Raw genomic sequence first — 27,298 nt, forward strand, 5'->3', positions numbered from 1 at the left:
TGAAGATAAAGAAGAGTAAACACAATTTTTTGACTTAGTATATGTATTTCTGTTGGACTCTCCCAATGCCTTAGAAACCTAAATAAAATAAAAAACAATAAAATTACATTAGTACAATATAAAGAAAGCCAAATACATAAGAATGTATGTGTACGAGCTACCTATATCTTATGTATATATGCCTGTATGTGTGTGTATGTGATAAAAATCAAATTTAACACGAAATACGATTTTTGCATACATAATTATGAAAAATAATTAATTAGAGCATCATTAGAGATGGTAGTAAGTATCGATACTATGAAAAAAAGCTGGAAATTAGAAAATAATATTATTAAGTAACATTGGTTAGGTTTGGCGCGAAACTGAGATACATCGATGATTATATCTTCCGTATTTTTTAATATTTCGTTTTGAAAACACTCACGTATGAAAATCTTGTGTGTAGCTATCGTTTGATATATAATAGGAAGTTGTAAAATATTTTTCAGTTACCTGGATTAAACGAGATGGTGCAGTACGCTGGAACATATGCAGTTGACACATTCAAGATGGTCGTCGCCTCCATTGCACAGTGGTATGAGGTCCACTCGCAAAGACACGCAGCGACATCTGATGACGTCATGGCTTCTTGATAATTTTGCATTTTTTCCATTTATTCTATAAAAATATTGAATAGTTAAAAATAGCATATAGAAACATAACAATTGTTGAAATATATACTTTATTAACCCAGATAATAAAAATTAATCATTATAAGTTCATATCTATATATCTTATACACCTATTATACATATGCATATATAGAATCGTTCAGTTTTCTTGATACTTTACTAATATAATCTAACGATTTGCAGATTTGCAAGTATTTGAAGATTTGGAAAAGCACAGCATCAATTAGGCTTTCTAATCGTTTTATGTATCAAGTACATATATAAAAGAAGAACTTAAAGATTTTTAAATGAATCCAAGCAATATTTGTTGGTATTTAAACGAGCAAACACCTCAGCTTTGTTCTATCATAATAGTAAACTTCAATAATTCACATTTTCCATTGGTATATTATTTATTCATTGTTTTAATATATTGGTTGTATAATTGTGTAAAGAAATGTACTTTCTTTTTTCATTTACATATACGTTAATAAATGTGAGAAAAAGTAATTTAATTCTTACATGTTACTCTATTAGTTAGTATTCATTCAATATTTACAATTATATAACTGTAATTTATATATTGTAATAATTACATATTTATAGTGTAGTTTTATTTAAACAATTGCATAAAAATTGCATAGACACTACTAGCATCGATTAATTAACAATTATTTTAATGCACTAATGCACTTTTCTTATGTTACAGCTAAATTTTACCCTCGAAGTCATCACTGTGCTGGAGCATTAAAATAATTACATAAAAATTAAAAAATTACTAAAAGGAAAACGTTATAATCTTAAATTTTATTGATTGGGTGGATTATTCCTTTTATACACATGCGCAACGTTCGGAAAGTCATATAAACAACATCTAATAAAAGTAATTTCGTAGAGGACAATGTCTCATTTCAACGGTGAATTTCGAAGAGAACGGTACATAGATCATATACTCCGAGCTTGTAAACAACAATAGACATTTCTATCGATTAATTAACAATAATTTTAATATTCTAATACACTCTGCCTATATTTTAGATTGTTTAAACATATATGTAGTAGTATAAGCATTACATACTTATTAACATACTTTAAATATAAAATAATTTCGATGTGATATATACTCATTTAGATGAAAATTTTCCCGTCCAAAATTTTCACTGCATAGGAACGTTAAAACAAATTTACATTTATTTAACCAACTACATAAAAATTAAAAAAATGTAAAATCAGAACGTTACAATCTTAATTTCTATTTAATACAATGAATATTTTCGTTATACACACATGCGCAACTTTCAGAAAGCCATGTAAACAACTATCGATAAAAAAAACTTTCTTATGTGATAACATATGAGTTGGTTAGTTTCTCAATTGAATTTGTAAATGTATTCCATTTTCTGGACTTAACGTAAAACCTCGTTTCAAATATTTGATTTCAGTTGGAGTATTCGACCCTGGGAAATATTCGTACTTTCTCAACGCATTTACAAGGGCTATTTTCATTTCCACTATTCCAAATCGTATACCTTAAAAAAAAAAGTTAAAGCAAATTATAATGCACGTTAGACTTTCATCGATTATTTGCTATTATCTATACACAAGGTATTCTAATTAAAATATCTCTTTGTTTTTTAATGCTGTATGTAATGTGTGAAATATACAAATGAAGTTTGAACAACTTTATAAATAATAAGATGACCAAAAAAAAATATATTTCTTATGACGTATTTTTCTCTTTTAAAAGTAATCAAATTAAACAAATAAATATTGTCAATATTGTTAAAACAAATGAGATATTTAGAGTTGGGTTTCTACATACGAAATTTGTTATATTGTATTATACATAAATATCATACCAGGACATATTCTTGGTCCCTCCCCAAATGGCATGTAAGTATATTGATTCCTAGAACGAATTTCTTCGTCCGTAAATCGTTCCGGAATAAATTTATTCGGTTCCGGATAATATTCAGGATCTCTTTGTATTCCAAGCACAGGAATTAACATTATAGTGCCTACGGGTACGACGATATTATAATTTGGCAATTCGATATCTTTATTACAAATGCGATTTAAAATTGGCAATGTTGGATATTTCCTCAATGTTTCTGCAATCAAAAATGACCAAATATTATTTGTTTTTTTTTTCGATCGATAAGATTAATTACTTTGATAAATAATACTAATAACACATTAAACTTCATAATTACCTAATATAACCATTTGAAGATAAGACATTTCGTTAATAGCTTCGTTAGTAATGCCGTCGTGTCTCTCTAAAATCATATCAATCTCATCGTGTACTTTTTGTTGAATATCTTGATTCAAGGCTAACTCATAAAGACAGAAAGTAAGCGTAGTTGATGGAGACTCAAAGCCAGCCAAATAATAACCATATGAATGTGCTACCCCTTCTAACATGGTGAATTTTTTTACTTTTTCTGTGATGATATAAGGAATAAGTATTATAATTTATTTTGAAAGAAAAATTTATCCAAAAGATTAAATTAATTATATAATAAAATTTTGTTTTATTTCCCCTTAAAAAGTTCAATCGAATATGCAAATTTACTCTAACGCATTAATGTAATTACATTTGTTTGATTTTTTATAATAAATTATGTTAAATCATTTAACTTAATGTTACACTTTATATTACTTACTCTGTACATTAGGTTTTTTTCCTTCATCATATTCGACATATCCGTTCTCTATCATTTGTATTATCAAATTTAAGAAATCGTCTCTAACAATGTTATTCACTTTTCGATACTCCACGGTGGTCTTAAAAACGTTTATGAAAAATTCGGATATATTTTTGCCGATAACAGGTATTGAAAATATATCCAATATTTTAGGGGTAAATAACATCATAACATTTTTTAAAAGATTCGTAGAAAAAAACATTCTACCAGAGCGATTAAATTCGGATTTTGGGTCCTTAAGACAATTGCTTTCTATCCCAAAGGCAGTCGACATTATGACGTCTATGAAAAAACTGAATCGTATTGATTAAATATTAGTTTTTTTTTTATGAAATGTTTTTTTATTGAAATATTGTTAGTTAAAATGTTAATTTGAGGTGGTACAAATTTTTTCTAATTATTTCATGAAATATCAAACAGAATGCGTTATTCAGAATGAAACAGCGCGAAATTGAAATTTAAAATGTTAATAATTTAACGAATTAATAAATTATCGTTATTACGTTATCTTACCTACAAGCAATATCCTTTATCTCGATTTCATTTTTATTTTCGGCTTTATACGCGAGAAATTCTTCTAAAGCGTATCCTTTGTCTCGTAAAATTGCAAACATATATTTGATCTTTCCGTTCGTATTAAAAGTTGGCGATAAGCGTAAGCGCATATTTCTCCATTTTTTCCCATGCAATAAAAGCAAATTTCCCGAAAGCGGATCATCCTTTTCGTTGCAGTAGTATCCATGATCTTGAAAATTTGTAAATCCTTGCGCCAACACGAAACGTATCAAATCTGGATCATTGATCACGAGATTTGGTTTGTACATCGAGAATGTACCAATATAGGGAAACTTTTTGTACTTGAAGTAAATCTCAGCAAAGATTTCGCCTTTAAAAATGATCACATCAAAAAAAAAAGAAAATAGTTGTGGATAAAGAAAAAATTGATTTTTACTTATAACTATTTAAAAAAGAAAAAAAGAATAATAAAAATAAAAGTATAACAACTTACCGAATATTTTTCTTTTGAGTATAGCATCGAGAAGATTTCCAACGGGAAACATTGGTTTCACGTAAGGTACACCTCTCTTACTCCAAAAGTTGAAAACATATATTTTGTAATACAAATATGTTCCAATAATGATGAAAATCAAAACACAGATTAGCTCTGATAATATCCAAAAAATCGCCATAATTATTATAGTCGAAGGTAATTTCTCTTTTTTTCTAAATTACCCTAAACGCTGAAAATCATAAGGGGTATTTCATACAAATTTCATACTTCAATGGTTAATCAAAAATTTGTTTAACGATGGGAGTAATTACGATCGTTATTTATCGTTATATTGTAATGAATAAATTTAGTTATACGTATATGCAAGATTAATCCTATAAACTTTTCATGCAAAAGTATTATACTACAGATATTACTTCTCACGAGAAACCTAGTATATAGAATTAAAAACACGAGTCTTTAAAATAGCGAAAAATATTCTCGAATTACGTTATGCCAATATAATAATTATTCGTTAATTATCATTCGAAGCGATAATTAATATTTACAAGAAGAGATAAAATAACGTTTACGCGAACCTATAGCTATCACCGCGTATTTCTAAGTTCATCCAATCTCCTGCAGTAGTTAATGGTAGTAAGTATAATAATTAAAAAAAAAGAAAGAAAAACAAAAAAAAGAATTTTTGAAAAACTTTATGAAAGTAAAAAAGAAAATTAGTATCTCTGTCAATTAAAAATATAGAACTTAGAACTAAGGGCATGGTGAGATCTGTGATAATCATAAACAAAAAAAACGATATCAAACATTATCAATCACAATATCAGTCACTCATATACTTATATGCAAATATGATAAATGTTGAAAATACGATTGGTTCGATTAAACTGTCCGCGATCTATTTTCCTTCCAAAGATAAAATAACTATGGAAGATTTTTTATTTAATATTGTATAAGCTTTTCTTAATATTCCAAGAAAAGGGGAAAAAAATTATAAATATATTATTAAAACAGATATAATAGGGGAGGGGGAGATATAATTTTATTAAGTAAAATGGAATAGAGAATTGTATCTATAATCTTCTCACTACCGAATCACTAATTAACACTTTAATGATCGCACAACTACGCAGTTAAACGTCTTTCAGAGGCCAGCAATATTTTTAAAGAATTATTTTTAAAATATCTTAATGTATATTCATGTAATAATCCAACGTGTGAAAACATACGTATAAAACAAAAAATAAAAACGATAACAACACATTTAATATAACATATTTAATATTTTTCCTTTGTGTGATGATAGTTATAATAATAATAATTTGTTGCATGAGCGGCCATTAAAATGTTAATTATCGTCGTATACTTCATTACTTTTCGTCTTAATTACTAAATAAAACTATATTTTTTCACGTCGTACTTCTTAACAAAATTATTTTTACTAGTCGTAACTGTTCTTAATATAACTTTACATAATAATCTTCACCCACGTGCATTTTCATATATATATATATTCATTATAAAACACAGAAGACTGATTGTGTTTATCAGAATTTATTTAATTTATGTAGATAGATATAGATAGATATATTATATACTAATATAGGTACTTATTGTTTTTTTTTTTATAACAACCACTGAACCGAGGAATATTTTCACTTGTGGACATTCGACAAATTGATTTAAAAAATTAAAAATAGTTATTTAAAAATAATTGTCTAACAATTTTAATGGCTTTCCACGAAGAATAATCTGTGTTTTTATTTGGTGGAAAAAATTCTTTGTTACAAAACACGGATATTAACACCATGCGCACAACAACAAAAATTAGAAAAACAAATTTAATGTATAAATGTTATGGAAATCGCGTTACACTTCGGAGATTGCTTAGCTTCTTATCATTTTCTACTATTTAAATTTTGTCAAATGATACAAAATATTACCAAATATTAGTATTTCTAATAAAATATGAATAATTAAATATATAATACAAAAAATTTTGCATTTATTTTACTTGATTATACGTATAGTTTCGTTAAAAGATATTAAATACAAATCTTTTTTTATACGGTGGAAAGAAACTGAATAAAAAAAATTGCCCAAAATAAATAGCGCAAAAAGGATCACATGGGAGAGGACCGCTTAAAAACAAGTTTTACTGCATATCTTCAAAATGTCAAGAACAAAGTGAACAGAATTGAGAAATCATGAACACTGGGGGAGGTACAATAAGATTATTTAAATTCGATTTATGAGTTTCTTTCGAAAACCTTGAAAAACCACCACAAAGCGAAAGAATAAACCATTACACGTATAAATTTGTATAATTGTGAACCTTTTAATTTTCTTAGTAATAGATTTTAATTTTTTTTTATTCAAGAGAGATTTTTTCGGGTAGAAGTTTTTATCGCGATTGTTTTCAATTTGCTCTGTAGCGTACTAAACTGCCTCTTGGGATCGGTATAGTAAATTTATCTACTAGTCGTTTCTATTTTAATAAGATATTTTCAGATTTACATTACAATTTAGGTTTATATTAATGTGTTGTTTGTAAATTGTTCAATCTGCGATATTGTTGCAAAGTATACATGATTTTGGTTTAATGTTTACGGTTTTTCCTAAGTAATTTATAATAATCGGTGTATAATCACAGAACACTAACAATAAGTACTAAACTAGATTCAATTTTAAAGAATGATTTTGTTCAAGTCTTTGATTATAACGAAATCTATTAAATCGGGTGTTTTTTCAAATGCCATTGGCTGGTATGTCAAGATGTAACTTTCGGATGATCTATTAAAGAATTTTTCTTCTTGATAAAATTATCTTTAAATCTCATAGATATCATTCATCTCAAGATATTTATTACCAAACGATTTGAAATAATTCGATATAGTTTTCTATAATCGTGAGGATGGGAGAAATTCAGTAGTGAGAAGGAAGGAGTGTAATCCTGTTTGATGTGAATCTATATATAAAATTGTGCCCATAATTATGAAAGTGGTCTAATTGTAAGTCATATATCTTTTGTTTCGAGATATTTAAAGGATTATATTTAAACACTAAATGAATTCTATATAATATTAAAATAACAAACACTATCTAACAGTTCATTTTTGATAATATCGTGAAAATTACATTGAATTCATTTAGTTGAAAATAATGTGGTGTGAAATAACTGATAAATTGATTTTTTTTTTAATTTTGGCTTAGACCACTTTTATAATTATGGGCACATTAATGTAAGATCTATATACCACTGTGTTTAACCCGCTCTAATTTAATATATAATAATTTAAAATTATTGATTTTAAAAAATAAAAGTGGATCAGTCAAGTATGATGCAAGTTTTTTGTTGGTTTTTTTTTTGTAATAACAACTTTTAATCGATTCGATATTTTAATTAATAAACGTAACGTTAATTATTTTTACCTTGTTCCTTAAGAATTCGGATAATTTTATTCCTTTATTCCTTCGTACTTAAAACTTGGATAGCCGAAAACTTAAGAAAAATTTTTCTAATAAACTGGTAAGTTCTGTTAAACGCGTGAAGAAGGTTGAAGAGTAAACTCGGAAATGATCAGTAACTTGTACGAGGAAGCTACTATATATCCTACGAAGAGCTACTATACAGGGTGTCCCATATAACTCTAGTCACGATTTTTCAAGTACTTGCAGTAACCAAGTAAGTCAAAAATACACTAAGTGCCATTTAAAAAAATAAAGGTAGCCTCAAAAAACATTAAAGAAGAAAACTTTTTCGAACTTTTTTTTATTGCAATGTATAGTCAATCAAAAACAGATGAACTTTTGTTTAAAGTATTTTTTTGTCAGGTTATCGCAAGTACTTGAAAAATTGTGACTAGAGTTATGTGGGATACCTTGTATATCCTACGAAGGAGAGAAAGTTAAACTTTTGGAAATTTTAAACGAAGGTAGTGAGAGTTTTATCTCTCTATTGACTGTTAGGATGGAACAATGATCTCAGACTATCTGAACTATCTTTGTAAGATATTTTTCGAAAAATTGTCAAAACCAAATAAGCAAACATCTGGAATATTATTTAAAACTATAATCTCTTAGGACAAATATAGACTTCAGTTCTTTATTTTCGAAGTTTTAACAAATTTTTAGAACTTTCATTAATATTACGATTTGGAATCTAGTTATACCATTCTAGCATTTTATGGGTTGAGTTTTCAGCATGTCTCTTTTCAATGCTTGCCTTAAGAATAATTAGAGCTTTTCGTTAATATCAAGAAATTTTAGATAACAATATGTTATTCAAATATATCATGGAAAATTGAAGATAATAAACCATGACGTGACCACCTAAAAACAATGTGATTTTGGAGAATTTTTATATAAGAAGACTACTACATGAAATGTTTCAAAATTTGGAGGATATGTTTATACATTATTAACTAATATACACTGAAATTTTCAAATGAAAAAATTTAATTTTCAGCGAGTTATATGCTATCTCCCAAGTCACTAAAAAAAAGATCCTCCACTGATGCAGTGATTGCGGGCTTCACAGTGGATGAAATAAAAAAAAAATATAAATTGTTAATTTAGAAGGTATTGCCTATACAATGACCTAGAATTGTAAAAAATATTAAAATTTAACACAATGGCAGACTGAAAAAAAAATCGAATTTTGCTCAAAAATTAAATGATTTTTGGCCCGCCAAAATTACATTTTCCATACAATCGAAAAACTTTTAGGTCATTCTATAGAGAAACATATACGAAATAAGCAGAAAAAAAATCAAAGCGATCGGATAATTCTTCTTCGAGTTACAACTGCAGCCAATTTGAAAAATGTAGTTTTGAGAAAAACGCGTTCAAAGATAAAATGATTAATTTCTAATCCCTAAACGGCTACTCTTTAGAAGGCTCTAACTCTAAAACTATTTAAAATATTTATTTAAAATTTTAGTATGTTATTTTTAAAGATATAGACTATCAAAATATGAAAAAAAATCAATTTTTTCAAAATTTCACACTAGGTGTGCCCTTAAAATTGTCAAGTAGAAATAAGTTTCTAAAATTTGTAATCTACGTGACGTCACCTCGGCCTGTTTATTCCGCGGTAATATTTAAAGGGGTATTCTGGTTTAGAGGCATGAATTTTAAATACTTTTTGAAGTGCCGTAAAAAAAAGGCAAACAATATTTTTAGTATGCATTTTTTTATCAGATATTTATTAATATTTCAAGAATACATAAAATAAAAAAGGGAAAAAATTAAAAACTCAAACAGTAGTGAGAGTGGTAGCGCTGATTGTTGCGTAGTAGGATGTAGTAGTTTTTAAATGCCTTTGCATTGATCGAATTACAGAGAACGTATCTAAACTATTATTTATATTGTATAATGGATATCGATAATCCAACTCCACAAGATCTTCAAAGAAAATTATATTTTTTAGTTGAACAGCTTCAACATATGGCTGGAGAACTTCCACCGAAATATCAAATGAGACTTCCTTACGAATTGTTGTCTGCCTTGGCAAATTCTTTATTAAATGACACCATTTTTGAGATTGTCAAGGGTTTAATGGAAATACAACATGTTACAGAAAAACATTTGTTTCAGCAAAGATTGCAACTCTTAAATCAACAAAAAATAGAAACTCAAGAATCATTGTCAAACATAACAACGGATGAGGAAAGAATGGCAATAAAAGCTGCACTTTATAAAAAACACAAAGATGAATTAAAACAAATAGATATGAAACTGGTATTGCAATTGGATCAAAAGGTATCAGATCAACAAAGTATATTAGAAAAAGCTGGTGTACCTGGATTTGAAGTAACCAATAATCCAATTGAAATTCAAGTACAAATGAGGTTATGTGATTTTATAATAAGATTAAGTAAAATGGAAGTACCCAGATAATTTCAACTGTTTAAATTATTTTGTTTACCTTAATTAATATTAAACTTCAATTACAAATATATTATTTAAATGACATTATATTAAACAACATTATTATGTAAAAATATTTCTTTTTTATGTATAAAAAGTTCATAAAAATATTTATTATTTTTATATATGAAACAAAATGAGTATTGTTTGCGTCACTATTATAAGTAGTATAAATTTAATTTCATTCTTATTAACGAGAATTTTTCTATCACCTTGTATAAGTAGGTGTAAAAGAAAAACATGAAAAAATTGTAAAAAATTTAAAATTCCCAAGAATCCATCCATCGCAAAGAATGCATAGAGCTTTCAGGATCAGACGCAGCAGGCCCCTCCATTCCATAAGCCAATGGTGAAAATAAATAAAAGCTATAAGTACGTAATACATATTAAATACATAAGAAACAATGTATTATATAAATTCGCTGTTAACCATTTGAGTCCCAGGGGTCTTTGGAATAATCTCATTGAAAACACCCAAGCAGGGTGATAACATTTGTCTCAATTTATATTGAGAAGACCCAAACAACGTTATTCTATTCTGTTTTATTAATGCGATTGGCAAGTATCAGTAAAGTACAGCAAACCAACTACGGTAAAATTCTAAAGCATCATCAGTGGTGCACAATGGTCAAATGTATTGGATCTTTTCGATATGAAATCTGAGGAGTGCAATTACGCTCCTTGTAACTCAAACGGTTAAATATATTCACCTATATATCGTTATAGAAATAACGCTGCCCATTATAGTATGATAAATAGTATTTCCTACTTTATTAGGCAATAATATTTGTAAACTTTCGACGATGTAATTTAAAGTAACGGCAGTTAACATCGAGCTATATAGCAATGCTGGAAAATAATGATGGAAGTATAATACTCTACTCATAGCCCAAAATGGTGCATAATGTAAAAACCATCCAACAAAAAGCCATTTCCCTGCTTCCATTATTTTCTCCCTTTGTTGAAGTGTTAAAGCATCCTCAATGCAACCTCTTTGTTCTCTTATACACACATGTATGTATAACATAATAAACATTATAAGGAATATTATATTTCCCCACCATATAACAGGATTACCAAGCAAATAGACCCTCTGATTATTGCCAGAGAAGAATTGACCCTAAAATCAGTATTATATTTAACTTTTATCAAATCTTTCATTTATCTATTATATTAATCTGTACTAATAAATACTCTGTAATTAATAGGCCATTGCCAAGGTTGTGAAGATACTTCTCCTTCTTTCACTTTGAGATCTGAATTTCCTTGCAACATGACAGCATGTGATTCCAAAAATCTATCAAGGAATCCAGGTGCATAAACTTGGAAACTTACATTGGGTACTGTAAATGATATTTAGAGTTATTACTATTAAATCTAGTATTAAGAATTTCTTATAAAATAAATCGAAATTAATATAATATCGAATACTTACATTTAGTATAATTATTATCTTCTATGTTCCATAATGCATTTTTGTCTCTCATATTTGGATTACATGAAACCTCTTGTTGATTATAACCCCTAAAGTAATATAAAATTCATATTAATAATATATATTAATATTATCATATTTATAATAATTCTTCGTTAATTCTTGTTTTCCTCGCATACTAACCATTTTGGTAATGTCTTTCCGCTACATGTTAATACGCAATGATGAAGATAGTGAACAAATTTTAACTTACTTGTAACAGTTTCAACTATATCACCATCTTTACCATTTGCTATCAATATTTTCCAAACATCATTGGCATCTCCTGTACCATTCTGGAAAATAGATAATGATAATAATAATTATTATTATCACTCAAAATGACAAATATTTCAGGATCCTATGCTACGGCACAGTTCGTACACCCATAAATACTATTTTGAATACAATATTGAATAATTAATTCACAAAATATTTACCTCGCCATATCCTGTTACTTGATAATGTTTTTTAGAAATAGGTGCAATTTCTTTATGAGAATGTAAATTCCGTTTTGTAATAACATGTTCCAAACGTATAAGATCACCCTGTTTTACCAATACTGGTTCAGACGGAATGTCATCGGTATCATATTTTTTTATCAACCAAAGATTATTATCGTCTTTATGGGAATAAGTTGTAATCTAGAAAATAAATAAAACTATTGTTTTATTTAACAAATTCGAGCTTGCATTCTTATAAAGATTTTATGTATAAATACCTGTTGCTGCCTGGCACCAACTTCTTCAGGATATAAATGCCAATGAGAATGTAAATATCCTCCACCTGTACGATGATTTTTTAAAGTAATAGTAGCACCATATGCTAATTGTCGTGGCATAGTTGCATTGTACAAAGAATTTCCTTTTAATAATGATTGGAATTCCGAACTATAAAATCCATCTCCACTTCCGCTGAATCAAAGAAATACATTTGATAGATAATAATAACTTTTTGTATTATATAAAAAATAAAATCGATGATTTCACCTTTTATTTAAAACTTGAAGATGAATGTAGAAAAATAACATGTAAAGAAATACTGGTAACATAATAAGACAACAAAATCTTGCTATCAAATGTTTGCTCACATAAGACTGGAAGAAAAAATATTTTCTATATTTTTTTTTATTCGGATCACAAATAAAATAAATTATATTATTATAATTATTAAAAAATTTTTAAACCTAACATAGAAGCAATATTCTTTCGGTCAAACTTATCTTTTATTTGAAAAAATTAGATTTTTGTTATTGTCAGGGCTCAAATTTTTTCAATCCAGCCTCGTATATCCTTATCCTATAATAAATGAAAAGAAAAATAATGCTTACAATGGGTTTCGTTAAGTCCCCTAATTCTCGCCATAATTCGTTTATGGTATAAAGACCAACAAGCATGACAACAAACAGACCAACAAATTTAACGCTAATTGTGCACGCAAGGGATACACCTGTAAATATTAGCCAACTCCACCAAGAAGATGTAAATGGTTGATGACGAAGAGAACCAATACGAGTCATTCCCCAAGTTGCACACATCATAAAACATAATAATATTGGGTCCAGAAGAATATACTGATTTAAAGTCAATAGACCAACATCTACAATCAAATTCATTATTATGATTAAAAATAAACATTTGGTTTTATCGATTGAGATTAAAATTTACCAAAAAGAATAAATACTGCAGAAAGCGTTGCTGCATGAGTAGATTTCGTTAAATCCCATACTGTGAGAAATGATAAGGGTACTGTAGTAGCACCTAATAATGTACAAAACTAAAAAAGAAAAGAAGTATATTTTTAAACATTATAAATATTAACCAGTTAAATTATTTCCATAATTATTTTACATTTAAAGAAATAAACATAATTACTATTCTCATTCCAACATATTTGACATTTTCATATTTATCACCTGGCTTTTCAAATGCAAATGTACCATTGTAACCAGTTAAATACCCAGATAATGCAATAAGCATCTAAAATGAAGAATAAAGATTTTCATTCGTAACACTCATGAATATTCACTAATATTTATAACATTTGGAAAATGACAAAATATTTACTTTTCCAAGAGGAGGATGTACATCAAAGAAAAATGTCCTATTTATATACCAACTTCCCATTTTACCAAAATGAGTTTCGTCCCAGCTGTAATATAATATTATTAAATGCACTATCAATTATATAAATAAATATTTGAAGCAAATAAATATATGTTAATGTATTTCTTTTATTTTTTTCTTTATACCAGACATGTTGTGGCTCTGTAACTTTATAAAATCTAGTTCCAATTGTAAGAATTATAATAATCCCAAATAACAGCCACCAATTTCTACAAATAAATAAATAAATCATTTTATATATTTATAATTGAACAATTACCAATGATTAATACATTTGTTTACGTACCGATTTCGTTCATAGCATATATTTTCATTTTTGAATGGTAAATGTTTTAATTTTGGAATATTTTCTTCTATAATTGTTTTCATTTTTTATTATTTAATAGAGTATTTTTGTTAAATATAAACAGTTTAGAAAAGAATGTATACAGTTGACATATTTGAAAAGTGCATATATATATAAAAATGCCGCGTGGCTGATAAGTGAAATACCAATTACAGGATGGAACAAAAGTTCCTAAATCATCTAGGAACAATCTAGGAATAAAATAGTAATCAAATTACTATAAATTAATGTAATTATTCTTTAATTTATAATATATATACATATATATTTAACAATGTTCAAAATTGCGTAGCATAAATTTAAAGGATATTTAGTAAATTATATTTTATAGGTACCCGTGGACAATATCTCTTGGATATTGTAAAGAACAAACTAATTTATAACCTTAATTTAATATAAAATTTATTTTTTCTTATATATGTTATAGGAAAAGTGAGACCTTCAGGGATGGTGAGCTTTCCTAGGCATTGGCCACAATGCCAAGCGGCTTTTGGCAACGTAGGAAACAAGAATTGTTATCTTTTGTTCCTTTTCATAGCGGCACACACCGGCATTTAGTTTCAGTTTATAGAGGTGCACATAGTACAGCGGCACGATAGTCTCAAAAACCTGCTCCATGCTCGCTTTGTGTGTGTGTGTGTGTGTCTGTTGCCCAATAATGTATTCCTCTCAATATTGCTTAAATAGTAATTTAATATTCTATAGGATATTAAGGTATTATGTACAATGCCTTGGAAAAGTCCGTAAAAATTCTTCTTTTCTTACGTTGCCAAAAACCGCTTGGTATTGTGGCCAATGCCTAGGCAAGCTTACAATCCCTGAAGGTCTCACTTTCCCTAGAACATATATAATATAAGATAACTTATTGTTTTGTTCATGGAAAACATTATTTGGCACGAGCATCGGAGCAAAACAGTAAATTCCAAATTATAAAAATAAAGTATATATTATACAATATTATCTATGTGTGTGCATAGAACATCATGCAAATGATAAAATGCAATAATTAATCTCTAAGATAATTAACTATTTACTTGTTTTATTTTGTTCTAATGGTATAATAACAATACAGTTTTTAGCTTCTGATATATGCCACCATCTACCAAGTCTGTGTTCTTTACCGACACCAGCAATTAAATTATTGCCATCTGATGTAAATAATAGAGAATTTATGAATCCTACTAATTTAATTGTAAACAATGGATGTAGAGATTTGAACGAATCACCACATCGCCACAACTTGATCTCACCATTCTTAGAACCTAATTAAAAAAAAATATTTATATTATATTTAATGATCTGCACGCATTTTTTTATAATAAACATAAAATATACAAAAGAAAAAATATTGAGAAATAAATAATAGATATCTTATGAAAAAATGTCATACCAGATGCAACTAAATCAGTATTCAAAAACGTTGCTATGCTTGTTATCCAATTAGGTTCATCATTACTGTCGTCTTTCCCATGTGCCTCTGATACAGAGCATAAAGGTTTCTTTTTATGAGAACCCCATATACAAAGTGAGCCATCATCACTGCCACTAAAAAAATTCTCTTCATTGATAAGTTTAACGATACCTATACTGTTAGTATCGCCGTTAAAAATTAACTGGGATTCTTCAACAATTTTCCATACTCTAATAGTTCCATCAAATCCGCCACTAGTTATGGCACGTTCTCTTGACAAAGCATCAATCGATGTGATACCGTTTTGATGTCCAAATCTAACAATAGAAGTGCATTATAAACATACAATTTATGTGAAAATATTAATCCATTAGATGTTAACATATACTTACAATGATTCAACATACGCCATATCGTCCAAATTCCAAACTTTTACGCTTCTATCATCAGATGCAGAATAAAGTGTATGTGTGTCTTTTCGAAACACTAGACCAGTTACTATATCTCTATGACCTTGTAAATTTTTGAGAAAATTTAAATTTTCTCCAGAAAATACTTTGATTTCTTTACAACCACCGTCTCCTGCAACCTAAAATATTATTCATGAATTAGAAACATAGATATGTCGAATATATAAAATCTATATTTAAAATACAATATACTATATTGCTTTTCTTACCAAAAATTTTCCATCCGTACTAACTGCTATACAGTTAATCGATTTCATTCCGTCCTGCTCTTTATTTTTTCCTTTTATAACTTTCAATTTAGTTCTTTCTTTTAATGACCCTAGTATCAATGAAATAATATAAATTACATTATTTTCTTGTTAGATATTTATTAATCAATGTTTTTAATTAAACAAATTTTAATAAAAACTTACATTTAATTAAACTACCATCTTTAGAACCAGAATATAAAATGTTCCCTTTACTATAAAAACATAAACAAGTAATAGAATCTCTGTGATCTTTACACTTCAACATTATAGGATCTTGATGAGCAATGTAATGCTCAGCAACTGTTTTTCTGAGATATCCCTTTTCTTCCAAATATTCATCTTTTAATCTTTTCTCAACCGCTCCTTCCTCAAACTCTGCTCTATTTTTCTCTATATATTGAATCAAAATATATAATACATTAATTATGTGTAGATATTTATATACGCATAGTGTTATAGTTTATATTTAATTTACTAACCTTCTTCCTCAATTTGTTGAAGATATTTTTTGGCCAACCTGATACGTTTTTCTTGTGCAGTTTCTTCACTTTCTGACTCACTTTCGAATTCTGGTAATTCTTGACTGCAAAACAAAAAATATTTTACTTTTACAGAAAAATTGTTGTTTCTTTTTGTTAATTTATTTATAAATACAAAAAATACATAATTGAAATAAATAAAAACTCATCTCTGCATTCGTTCAAATTTCATAGGAAGTGTAAACCATTCAATATGATCATAAATAAAAGGTCAGTAGGACTAAACACGTTAATTGATATTTATTAAAAGTACTTATCTATATGCTCTATATATTGGAGCTCGCATGGAAAAAAGATCATAATAAATTTCATTATATTTTAGCACATAGATCAAATCCTATTTGTCATTTTTGAACTATACGATTACACTTACTTTTGATTCTCTTCTGCAAATTCTTCGTCATCGCTTGGTATACTCTCATTGTCATCAGATTTTCTTACATTTTTTTTCTCTTTGAAAGCAAGTAAACTTTTATTTTTATTTTTATTTTCAAAGCGTCCATTGTACTGAAAAATAAACAAATATTTGATTTAAAAATAGTATATTACGAATACATAATATTTTTATTTATTGATAGTTTATACATTAAACACAAAATTCGATTAAATTTTAATTGTTTAAATTTAAAGTCAATTAAGACTGAATACTAAATTATTTGTTTATTATAAACTGCATAATTCTAACCTATAATATGCAACTAAAAATCGTTCAATTTATTAATGCACAAACATTAATAACTTACTTTTCTTTTATTTCCATCCTTGGCGTGATTGTTTCTAATAAAAAATGACATTTTTACGTTGAACTAATATAAATTACAACAATTTAAAAATAAAATCTAAATTTCTAAATTTATTTCAAATACATTAAGCACATGGTAGAAGCCATTCAATTTGTTTGATACTTGTTGCAACGGAGCTATATAGATATGCGTTTTCGTCGAATTTGTATTGCTGAAAATAAGAAAATACCGAGTACGATAATTCTCCACGAGGGCGGCGGTGGTGTTCACAGATTAACGGATAACATTTGTCCACCGTCCTGGTTCCCCACATACGTGTAAGGACCCTAAAAAATCAAAATAAGTTGACTAAGGTTTTTCAAAAGTAATTTTTGTTAAAGCATTATTTGTCATATATTTAGATAACCCTATAATTTTGTATAAATCTGTTGTAACATAGAAATATAATAAAAAAGATAATAAAACTGATAATGACGAAGAAGAAAGCAGTGCTTATGGTCTGTTTAGGTATATTTTTATAATTTTTCTTTAATAAGTGTAATTATTTTACCATATATAATATATAATCTCATATGAAACATTTATCCCTTTATTTCTAAAGGAAATATTTGCCGCTCTCCAATTGCAGAAGCTATTTTTGATGATAAAATTAAAAAGATAGGTTTAACTGATCAGTGGGAAGTTGATAGCGCAGCTCTTATAGGATATCATACCGGTAAAAGTCCTGATCCAAGAGCTGTCTCTGTATTGAGAGAAAAAGGAATTACTAACTATTCTCATAGTGCTAGACAGGTATGTAAAGTTTTTAGTAAATAATATAATGTAATATAATATCTATTTTAATATTTATTGAATATGAAAAAATACCATATATTACTTGTTAATTCTAGATTACGCTGGACGATTTTCATAAATATGATTGGATATTTGGGATGGACTATGAAAATTTAAAAGTATTAACTGATATGAAACCGCAGAACAGTAAAGCAGTAGTTGATATGCTTGGGAAATATGATCCATTAAAAGAAATAATAATACGTGATCCTTACTATGATGTACATTATCATATTCTTTATATTCTTAGATACTTATTTATTTATTTAAATATAATTTAAATTGTTTCTATTTTTATAGAATCATAATGATGGATTTAAGGCGGTATTTGACCAGTGCACAAGATGTATTATAGCGTTTTTAGAAAAATATGAAGGTATTTAATTTTTATATTTAATTATATCATTTTTGTTATAGCATAATGTAATGTTAATTTAAACCTAAGATATATATAATAGTTATTTAATTAATATTTAAAATTTATTATTTCCAAATTTATCTTATAATTATTCATTATATTACTTATACATAATAAATAATTTAATTTTTCAATATAATAAAAACGTTTGTAAATAGAAGAAACTTGACACATTCTATAATACAAATGCATTCTATTTTCCCATGAAAGTAATATAACATACTGTAGAAAGATAGAAAAAAAATGAAAATAAATAAATCATACTTTTCAATAACGAAAGCGAGAAATAAAATTGAAATCAAAATTAAATAAAAAATAAAGTCGACCCAGTGATATAGCGGTAACGAGTCTGCGTTATTACACGTTACGCTACTGTCTAAACAAACTATTATATAAGAATGTTAGTAAAACTTCTTTCCTCGTTTTCTCAGAAGCAATTGGGCTTTATATCCTGCTTCTAAAGTGCAATGTATAATTCTAATGGACCTCTACAAATATATAAAGTTTAAAAAAAAATCGGAGAAGGACAATACTCTCACAGCCCTTGTAAGTGAAACAAACCACAATAAATTGTAAAAGGTTGGAAACGAGGAGACAGCAAATATTTTGGACATGGAGCCTATAAATAAGGAGGACGATCGCTGTGTTATAAATGTGGGTACAATATTCACAATGAAAGGATGATTTCTATTGCCACTAAAGAGCGCGCTAGTCCCTTAGTCTGGTTTTTAAAAACAGTAATTAAAACAAAAACATCAGAAACTTATTAATTTCATTTGTTTATTTATAAAATCACACGTACTTGAATCTAAATTTAAGACATCACCGCCGCCCTCGTGGATAATTATCGTACTCTACATTCACTCATTCTCAACAACACAAATTCGATGCAAACGCCTATCTCGATCATCCTCCTTATATATAGCTCCGTTATTTTGGAAATAAACAGTCTAGTTATCCGTTGTCAAATGAGAATACAATAGCTCTTCCTCTTGTTGCAATAAATGATCCTTGGTAATATCTCGTTATCTCTATTCTCTTCAAATCTGTGATAGTTTGTTTCACTTATAATAGCTTGAGATTCCCTTTCCTTCCGTGCTTCAAATATAAACAACTGAAGCATATTTCAAATATTGCAAAAAGTTTTATTTAAAATACAAAATCTGTAATTTTTCCAAATATGGCAAAAAAAAATAAAGTACTTATGGTTTGTTTAGGTACGATTGCAATTATGATATATATATATATATGGATTGATTATGGAATTATTACGAAATTGTTACTATTATTGTAGGAAACAGTTGTCGGTCTCCAATAGCTGAGGCGGTTTTTAATGAACAAATTAAACAAATGAATTTACTTAATTATTGGGAAACAGATAGCGCAGCAATTCTGAAATATCATATAGGCAATCCACCTGAACCAAGAGCCATGTCGACGCTTCATAAACATGGAATTACTGAGTACTCTCATATAGCAAGACTCGTAAGAACATTTGATGTAAATTAATACAAAATGATTTCGAAGACTAAAAAGAAATAAATCAAAAGGCTGGCCCAAACAACTCATAAAACAAAGTAATAAAGGGCTTTTAATGCAAAGTACTTTTACTTACCATAACTGTTCACTAATAAAGAAACTGCTAATTGGTCTTTGAAGAAAATTAGATTGTAGTTTAAGTTATACAAAAAAATATTAATATTATAATTATTGTTATTTTAGCTTACAAAAGCTGATTTTAACGAATATGATTGGATTTTTGGAATGGATGGTTATATAATAGAATGTTTGGATCATTATAGACCAAAAAATAGTAAAGCAATTGTTGAAATTTTAGGGAAATATGATCCCAATGGAGAAATTAATATAAGGGATCCATTATTTGTACGTAATTTTCAATAATGCAATCTTTAATTACATCTTATCAAAAAATAACTTTTATAGCTATTTATATATCATTACTTCGTTTAGGATGATGATAGTCATGGATTTGAAAAAGCATATGAACAGTCTTTAAGAAGTATACGATCTTTTTTAATACATCATAAAAATAGAGAAAATTAATTATATTTTTATTTAACTTTTCGACCAGAAACATAAACTTCCAAAATGTTACGATCATCTCCAGAATATATAAATCTTTGTAATTGCTCTTCTAATGTATAATTTATTAAATTATCTATTGGGCTATCACTAATATTCATATTTATTACAAGTGCATCAAATTGTTTACTAGGCATTAAATTACCTACCTCCTCATCGATTCCTAATGCTGAAATATATAAAGATATTCAAGGATATTAAGGTAAAACATTGAATATCGAATAAAAATACTTACATATAGCACCACCTAAAGTAGCCATATAAAAAACTTCTTTATAATCGAGACTAATATAATCATTTTTAATTGTAGCAAGATTGTTTGACACCATTAATGCAGATCTCATTGCTTCTACCATACTGGAGCTTTGTCCTCCGGCTACATCTAGTGATAAAATAATTATATATTTTATATGCAAATTTATCTGACATCATAAAAAAATTTATAAAGAAAGAATAATATTATCAATACCTGTCCCTAGTCCTACTTTAAGTCCTTTTGAAATTAATTTTCGTACATCGCACATACCACTTTTTAAACATATATTGGATGATGGACAATGTATAACTGCTGTATCATTTTGTTTGAGAAGCGCTATTTCACTGTCCGTAAGGTATATTCCATGAGCTAATATTGTCTAAGAAAAATAATTTAAATCTAATTGAAAAGTGATCAGCTTTCATATTACATTTGATTATTTACCTTATCAGTTAAAAGTCCAGCTTCGTTATATACACTAGCGTAAGATGTATAGTCCTTGAACATGTTTTGTACTGCTTTAATTTCATCTAGATTTTCCGAAATATGTGTCTAAAATAATAATATTTTGTTTTTATAGAAAAATTTTAATTGCTTTATCGAAAGTACGCTTTATAATAATTATTTATAAATACCTGTATACGAAGATTTTTATTTTTAGCCAGTAAACCCAATTCTATCATCAATTTCATATCACAACTTAAAGCAAATCTTGGTGTAATGATTGGTTTTATAAGAGGATTCTATAATCCAAATTTTCTTATTCAAATATTAAAATTTAATTTATTTTACTATTATAGTGTTTCATCATTGAAATAATTACTTTTCCTTACATTTAAAGCAATAACATCATCTACAAATTGTATAGTATTTTTTATAGAATCTACCGTATTTTCATAATAGCCATCATCGCGGTCTACATTCATATTTACTTTTCCTATAAAAGCACGTTGGCCATATTTTGAAACTGCTTGTGCTAGTTCCATACATGCCTTTCCATATAAAGATGCAAAGTAACATGCTGTTGTTGTACCCATACCAAGTGTACGTTTCTATATATATATATATATATATATGAAACATTCAAAACAATATATTTTATCTATTAAATATACAAATATCTTTATTGTTTGTGTGAGATTAAAATGAGAACTAAATTCTACATACCACAACAGTTTTAAATACACGTTTAGCAAAATTCTCATCGACATATTTTCTTTCTAACGGGAAAGTATACTTTTCTAACCAATCTAATAGATTTTTATCATAACCCAAACCAAGATTAGGAAATTGAACTGCATGGGTATGACAATCGACAAAACCTGGCATTAAAAATTCATGGTTGTTTAAAAAAGTTACATGATCCCCTTTAATTTTACTAAGATCTGGATTAATAGTAACATCAGTTATCTGTAAATTTAAAATGAATTATTCAAATTGCGATAATTAATTAGATGTTAATTTTATTGGAATACAAAAAATATGATAAATATATTTTATTGACATTGTATAAGAGATATTATTATGTATACCTTGCCATTTTCTACCAGTACTGCGGCTTGTTTAATTGTAATTAATTCCCTTTTTTTATTACAATGCACCAAGGAACCAACGAATAATCGATTTGACATATTGTAAAAAATGGTTTTTATAATCTTTCAAAAGTGGTAATGTTAACTAAAAAAATACGAATGAAAATTAGTATCACGTATATTTATCTATTACACGCAATCTATTACACGCAAAAAAAAAAAGAAAAAAAAGATCTCATATAAAATTAATAGTTAATAATTATTTTTCAGTTGTAATACATTAATTATATTTATTTTATTAGTGTAAGACAATATTGATGGCTAAATCAATCAACAATATCCTACTTCTAATAATTATAAGGATGGAGTTTCCAATAAACAAATAACTAAACTAATTAACTAATATTCTAAAATGATCTTATGATAAAATTCATTATCTCTAATGGCCCCATTGAAAGAACAAACGGCAATCACGGTTTGTATAAAGGTTGCATCAGGATATTTTAATATTATTTTCCCATAATTTTCACGAAAAAAATTCAAAGGGATATAAATAATATGTGGAGGAAATATTGATCAAATATATCATAGCAACAAGATCGTTTTTCGATTTGTATTCCTTTCGTGAAACTAATCCATTATATAATATCAATCGAAAGATTATTATCATTTGTTTACTTGCAAGTAAATTTATTAAGAATTTAAAATATGGAAAATAAAAAGGAAAAGAAACGTGAACAAGTAAAAAAAAGCGATAAATTAATATCCGATCCACATCGGGAATATTTGGATATGAATACCGATGAAGAAGGCTACGAAAGACATGGTAAAATAAAATGATAGTTTTTATTGTAATTTGGATTATTATTTCTATTTTTAACTGAACTATCACGTTCATATGTCATGCAATAATAAAAAAAAATAGAAATTTATCGCTTAAATCTCAATCATGCACGTTGTACATGTTTATTAAACTCAACGTTGGCATCATATTTTTTTATAGAATTAATTACAATTTATTGCGCGCCAGCTGAAAACCGGGTCGTCATTTATCGATAATAAATATTGATAATTATTTATTTATAAATGACTAATTATAATTTCTTTTACGTATTCTTTATTGTTCGAAAATATGAAATCGGATTATCTAAAGTCCCTCCGTTAATTCGAAAAATACGTTCTAATTATATTTCCTGAACAATTATGGTTTTATCAACTTTAATGGATATGCGTTTAATAATTATCAATTGTATTAGAAAATTATTAAATGATTTAATGTATTTATACAATACTTAATTACAGAAAGTTCCGAGGGTGAAGAAGAAACTTCTTCAGAACCAGAAAATCCTATCTATACTGAAAAACAACTGATAACGTTAGTCAGTATCATGATTACTCATTTAGCGGGAAAATTTAAATGATATTAAAACAATCACTTCTATTCAAATGCGCGTATATTTTCAATTGATTCATTTAAAAGTTTGATTATATTTGATATCATAAAGATATGTTTTTTAGGTACAATATATAAAAGATTTGACTGTATTATCTCATCTCAAGGAATCAGATTGGAATGAAAACTGTTACGAAGTTATAGAAGAATATTTTCAATGCGTAACTCATAATATATTGATTATATTTTTCAATCAAAATAAATTAAAAGCATCTTTAAATTTTTACGATTGCAGAGATGTAGAAGTTATGTATTTTTTAAGATCATCGTTACAAATCTACATGCCTGATGATTTTTTTAAAACTATTCTATGTGGAAATGTCACCAGAGATAAAACAAAATCAATTTTTAAATTTTTAATAAATATATACGCACCTGTTGCTTTGAATAGTAAAGAATGGCCAAAAAGTATTTCTTTATAATATATTTATTATTTAATAATAATAAGTAAATATTAATGAGATTTTTAAAAATTCTATTCTAGTTATACAAAATGATTTATATTTGAATTTACATGATCTTTTAATGGTTCTAAATGATCAGCTTTGTAAATCAATAAATAGAACGATTTTGTACGTACCCAAAGAACGGTTACCTAAATTACAAGGATTTCGTTTATTTTATGAGAATGATTCCATATTTATAGAAGAAAAAGATTCTATCCTATTAACGCAAGAGTTTCATATTAGAGAATTCATTGGAAGATTGGAAAAAATAGTCAGGTGTTGGATCAAGCAAATACATTCAGCTTTGGCTGCTATGGCTATTAGAAAAAATATTAAAAGTATAATGGATGAACGGAATCATTGGAAAAATGTTTGTTAGTTTAATCTTTTTTTTTATTATTATCGTAGCTTACTATATTGGATATACTATAAAATATATTATTCATTAAAAACATATTTGTATGTATATTTTCAGATGATAATTTAAATTCTTTAAATCATCAATTGTCCAATAACGAAGTCCAAGGAATTTTCAAATTATTAAGAAATATTAATTCATCTAGTGTAGAATCATTTCCAATGGATATTAAACAAATACAGAAAGCATTGATAGAATCTTCATCTAATTTAATATACTTAAACATTTTATCTGAATATTGTACTAATTTATTTATCTCCAATAACATAGAAATTAATACAACAAAGATATTCCTTCTGATATTGGTCATTTGGGTGGAATCACCTTTTTACAGTATAACGTATATAGAATTATTAAATAATTAATTTACTAAAATATGTCTATAATATTTATTAGAGAATTATACGATATTAACATGTAATTTATATTTTTATAGAAATAATATAGAATCCCTTTGTCGAGCATTAAGTTTGCAGTTAATATCTCAATGTCAATGTTGCATAGATTTAGAAAGTGCAATTAAGGGACACGTCGAAAGTGGAATACATATGCTAAAGAAATCTATATCTACTTGTGAAATGTATAAAAAAATTTACGAGAAAGTAAGAATACATTTTATTAAATACGAAATAAAATATTTCCATTTTAACATTTATAGTGATCTGGAAAATATTTTGTAGTTTGTTAAAAAAGTAGTAACATCTATCAACCCTAATAAAATATGGAATATAGATGAGCAATTAATTTTTAATAACATTAATGCATTTATACAAAGATGTCATGATATAATTGAAATTTGTAATGCGCGAATTATTTTTGAAAGGTAATTTGAGACGTCCAATATTTGGCTTTTTTATATAAATATTATTTATATTATTATTATATTACTTATATTATTATAGGTGTACCAAAGGAGGAACATTCGGAGGCGCAAAAGGATTAGAATATGAAACATGTTGTCAACAAATTGAAAATCTGTTTTATGATCATTTAAGCAACATCATTGCAATTCAAGATAATTTATTAAATATTCAAAATATTAAGTGGAATATTGCTATAGATAAATTTAGAAGAGCTACAATACAATTAGAGAACACAATCAAAAATTTAATTAATCATATTTTTGAAAACATTAAAAACGTTGATGAGGGCATTGAAGCGATATATGCTCTTGAAAGATTTAAGTATCGAAAGTGTTTAAAAGATTTAATACATGAAAAATGGGAACAGGTGAAATATTTACGAAATAAAATATATATAATTGTAATTTAATACAATTGGTAGTTATGATTTTATTATGTACGTAGGTATGGAAAATTTTAGACGAAGAAATAGAAATGTGCAATGTAACTAAAATTATAGAAATAGGTGAATATCATCCACTTATTAAATCCTTTTCTAAATACTCCAAAGAACGGTACACAAACAAATATTATTTAAAAGTGCAATATACAAAAATGATAAATGCATCTTATTGGCTGAGAGATTGTATAGCTGAAAGGTATACACAATATTGTGAAGTAATGGTTTTAACTATACTTTTTATAAAGAAAATGTAATGTCATAAAATTTGAATAATTTTAGGTATGCCCTGGAACGGTACAAAGTTGTAATAAATCAGTTAAAAGATACTTATATTATTAATGAAATATAAAGCTAATCACATGAATTTAAGAATTCTATAAAAATTAACATGTACTAATTACTAAAACAGTTTTTCACGAAAGTTTAACTATCTTTATGAAATAAAATAATATTTTCTTTTATTTCATTCATATACAATATAATTTTTAATATAAATGTACATTAATAATAAAAGTATAAGAAATCTATCAGATAATACAAAAAAAATATTTGATATAATATAATAACGATACTATAAAATTTTAATAATTTCTTGAGGTATACATTTAATAACTAAAATATTTGAATTGCACGTTCTATCTATCTTAAATATTACCTACCAGTTATAAAAATATATCTATAATATTATATCTTCATGTTTTTGATTTATAGAAACAACTTATTAAATGAATTTTCATTATTGTTCTTTTTTTTTGTATACATACTTTCTGATGCGTGAATATTCATTTGAATTAATTATTACTTTAGTAGGAACTATATAAATGCAAGAAATTGTTACTTAATCTAAAAAAAAAGAAATCCATAAATAA

The 27,298-nt window shown here is 26.8% G+C and overlaps 7 protein-coding genes across 8 annotated transcripts; 3 read left to right on the plus strand and 4 right to left on the minus strand.

The window, feature by feature from the left end:
• Positions 1 to 1,998: 1,998 nt before the first annotated feature.
• On the minus strand, positions 1,999 to 4,551 carry LOC106785283 (probable cytochrome P450 6a14). Its single transcript, XM_014745595.1, has 6 exons — positions 4,371 to 4,551; positions 3,875 to 4,247; positions 3,320 to 3,654; positions 2,867 to 3,097; positions 2,513 to 2,764; positions 1,999 to 2,182 (listed from the first exon to the last, which is right to left on the minus strand). Exons 1-6 carry the CDS (start codon positions 4,549 to 4,551, stop codon positions 2,016 to 2,018), a joined length of 1,539 nt encoding a protein of 512 aa, XP_014601081.1. The 3' UTR covers positions 1,999 to 2,015.
• A 5,077-nt stretch (positions 4,552 to 9,628) lies between these two features.
• Positions 9,629 to 10,987, plus strand: LOC106785357 (gonadal protein gdl). The gene has a single exon (XM_014745744.1). It carries the CDS (start codon positions 9,750 to 9,752, stop codon positions 10,272 to 10,274), a length of 525 nt encoding a protein of 174 aa, XP_014601230.1. The 5' UTR covers positions 9,629 to 9,749; the 3' UTR covers positions 10,275 to 10,987.
• On the minus strand, positions 10,361 to 14,225 carry LOC106785356 (protein O-mannosyl-transferase 2; the record flags this gene model as incomplete). The annotated part of the gene is made up of 14 exons (XM_014745743.1): positions 10,361 to 10,670; positions 11,015 to 11,424; positions 11,499 to 11,647; positions 11,740 to 11,828; positions 11,923 to 12,074; positions 12,219 to 12,422; positions 12,500 to 12,692; positions 12,768 to 12,874; positions 13,109 to 13,377; positions 13,446 to 13,554; positions 13,653 to 13,757; positions 13,845 to 13,929; positions 14,030 to 14,113; positions 14,191 to 14,225. Coding segments are annotated over 14 exons (2,097 nt in total), but the record flags the coding sequence as incomplete, so codon positions are not given.
• Positions 14,226 to 14,548: 323 nt separating this feature from the next.
• Positions 14,549 to 17,386, minus strand: LOC106785336 (U3 small nucleolar RNA-interacting protein 2-like). Its single transcript, XM_014745709.1, has 9 exons — positions 17,295 to 17,386; positions 17,179 to 17,200; positions 16,862 to 16,965; positions 16,545 to 16,772; positions 16,341 to 16,450; positions 16,054 to 16,250; positions 15,641 to 15,978; positions 15,285 to 15,512; positions 14,549 to 15,086 (listed from the first exon to the last, which is right to left on the minus strand). The coding sequence occupies exons 1-9, from the start codon at positions 17,347 to 17,349 to the stop codon at positions 14,968 to 14,970; spliced, it is 1,401 nt and encodes a 466-aa protein (XP_014601195.1). The 5' UTR covers positions 17,350 to 17,386; the 3' UTR covers positions 14,549 to 14,967.
• Positions 17,387 to 17,734: 348 nt separating this feature from the next.
• Positions 17,735 to 21,470, plus strand: LOC106785284. The gene is made up of 9 exons (XM_014745596.1): positions 17,735 to 18,171; positions 18,266 to 18,456; positions 18,555 to 18,719; positions 18,799 to 18,876; positions 20,097 to 20,133; positions 20,211 to 20,401; positions 20,639 to 20,800; positions 20,888 to 21,221; positions 21,330 to 21,470. Exons 1-8 carry the CDS (start codon positions 18,135 to 18,137, stop codon positions 20,978 to 20,980), a joined length of 954 nt encoding a protein of 317 aa, XP_014601082.1. The 5' UTR covers positions 17,735 to 18,134; the 3' UTR covers positions 20,981 to 21,221; positions 21,330 to 21,470.
• On the minus strand, positions 20,927 to 24,165 carry LOC106785337 (guanine deaminase). Of its 2 annotated transcripts, none has more exons than XM_014745710.1 (9): positions 24,108 to 24,165; positions 22,808 to 22,952; positions 22,443 to 22,685; positions 22,109 to 22,327; positions 21,911 to 22,018; positions 21,720 to 21,827; positions 21,489 to 21,654; positions 21,255 to 21,401; positions 20,927 to 21,188 (listed from the first exon to the last, which is right to left on the minus strand). In XM_014745710.1, the coding sequence occupies exons 2-9, from the start codon at positions 22,904 to 22,906 to the stop codon at positions 20,989 to 20,991; spliced, it is 1,290 nt and encodes a 429-aa protein (XP_014601196.1). In that variant the 5' UTR covers positions 22,907 to 22,952; positions 24,108 to 24,165; the 3' UTR covers positions 20,927 to 20,988. The 2 variants fall into 2 exon arrangements, with proteins under 2 accessions (XP_014601196.1, XP_014601197.1); XM_014745711.1 differs by lacking the exon at positions 24,108 to 24,165 and adding an exon at positions 23,821 to 23,962.
• LOC106785285 (dynein-1-beta heavy chain, flagellar inner arm I1 complex) lies at positions 23,513 to 26,817 on the plus strand. The gene is made up of 10 exons (XM_014745598.1): positions 23,513 to 23,633; positions 24,110 to 24,186; positions 24,326 to 24,668; positions 24,745 to 25,080; positions 25,182 to 25,464; positions 25,561 to 25,726; positions 25,805 to 25,947; positions 26,027 to 26,354; positions 26,432 to 26,625; positions 26,709 to 26,817. The coding sequence occupies exons 1-10, from the start codon at positions 23,516 to 23,518 to the stop codon at positions 26,776 to 26,778; spliced, it is 2,058 nt and encodes a 685-aa protein (XP_014601084.1). The 5' UTR covers positions 23,513 to 23,515; the 3' UTR covers positions 26,779 to 26,817.
• Positions 26,818 to 27,298: the final 481 nt, after the last annotated feature.

The sequence above is a fragment of the Polistes canadensis genome, unplaced genomic scaffold, assembly GCF_001313835.1.
Source record: "Polistes canadensis isolate GaletaPanama2010 unplaced genomic scaffold, ASM131383v1 scaffold_48, whole genome shotgun sequence".
Lineage (NCBI taxonomy): Eukaryota > Metazoa > Arthropoda > Insecta > Hymenoptera > Vespidae > Polistes > Polistes canadensis.

What these genes read in the sequence shown, in the direction of transcription:
- LOC106785336 (XM_014745709.1), bottom strand. Translation starts at nt 17,349, where the DNA reads ATGACAATGAGAGTATACCAAGCGATGACGAAGAATTTGCAGAAGAGA. An exon ending in TTTGCAGAAGAGAATCAAAA is followed by an intron (nt 17,201 to 17,294) that starts GTAAGTGTAATC and finishes TTTCCATGCGAG; the next exon opens with CTCCAATATATAGAGCATAT. An exon ending in ATGGCGTATGTTGAATCATT is followed by an intron (nt 15,979 to 16,053) that starts GTAAGTATATGT and finishes TTCTATTGTTAG; the next exon opens with ATTTGGACATCAAAACGGTA.
- LOC106785337 (XM_014745710.1), bottom strand. Translation starts at nt 22,906, where the DNA reads ATGTCAAATCGATTATTCGTTGGTTCCTTGGTGCATTGTAATAAAAAA. An exon ending in GTGTATTTAAAACTGTTGTG is followed by an intron (nt 22,328 to 22,442) that starts GTATGTAGAATT and finishes ATATATATATAG; the next exon opens with AAACGTACACTTGGTATGGG. An exon ending in ATGATGTTATTGCTTTAAAT is followed by an intron (nt 22,019 to 22,108) that starts GTAAGGAAAAGT and finishes TTTGGATTATAG; the next exon opens with AATCCTCTTATAAAACCAAT.
- LOC106785285 (XM_014745598.1), top strand. Translation starts at nt 23,516, where the DNA reads ATGGAAAATAAAAAGGAAAAGAAACGTGAACAAGTAAAAAAAAGCGAT. An exon ending in AGAAGGCTACGAAAGACATG is followed by an intron (nt 23,634 to 24,109) that starts GTAAAATAAAAT and finishes ACTTAATTACAG; the next exon opens with AAAGTTCCGAGGGTGAAGAA. An exon ending in AGAGATTGTATAGCTGAAAG is followed by an intron (nt 26,626 to 26,708) that starts GTATACACAATA and finishes GAATAATTTTAG; the next exon opens with GTATGCCCTGGAACGGTACA.
- LOC106785284 (XM_014745596.1), top strand. Translation starts at nt 18,135, where the DNA reads ATGACGAAGAAGAAAGCAGTGCTTATGGTCTGTTTAG. An exon ending in ACTCTCATATAGCAAGACTC is followed by an intron (nt 20,402 to 20,638) that starts GTAAGAACATTT and finishes TTGTTATTTTAG; the next exon opens with CTTACAAAAGCTGATTTTAA. An exon ending in ATATAAGGGATCCATTATTT is followed by an intron (nt 20,801 to 20,887) that starts GTACGTAATTTT and finishes TACTTCGTTTAG; the next exon opens with GATGATGATAGTCATGGATT.
- LOC106785357 (XM_014745744.1), top strand. Translation starts at nt 9,750, where the DNA reads ATGGATATCGATAATCCAACTCCACAAGATCTTCAAAGAAAATTATAT.
- LOC106785283 (XM_014745595.1), bottom strand. Translation starts at nt 4,551, where the DNA reads ATGGCGATTTTTTGGATATTATCAGAGCTAATCTGTGTTTTGATTTTC. An exon ending in AAAAAAACCTAATGTACAGA is followed by an intron (nt 3,098 to 3,319) that starts GTAAGTAATATA and finishes ATATCATCACAG; the next exon opens with AAAAAGTAAAAAAATTCACC. An exon ending in GGGACCAAGAATATGTCCTG is followed by an intron (nt 2,183 to 2,512) that starts GTATGATATTTA and finishes TTTTTTTTTAAG; the next exon opens with GTATACGATTTGGAATAGTG.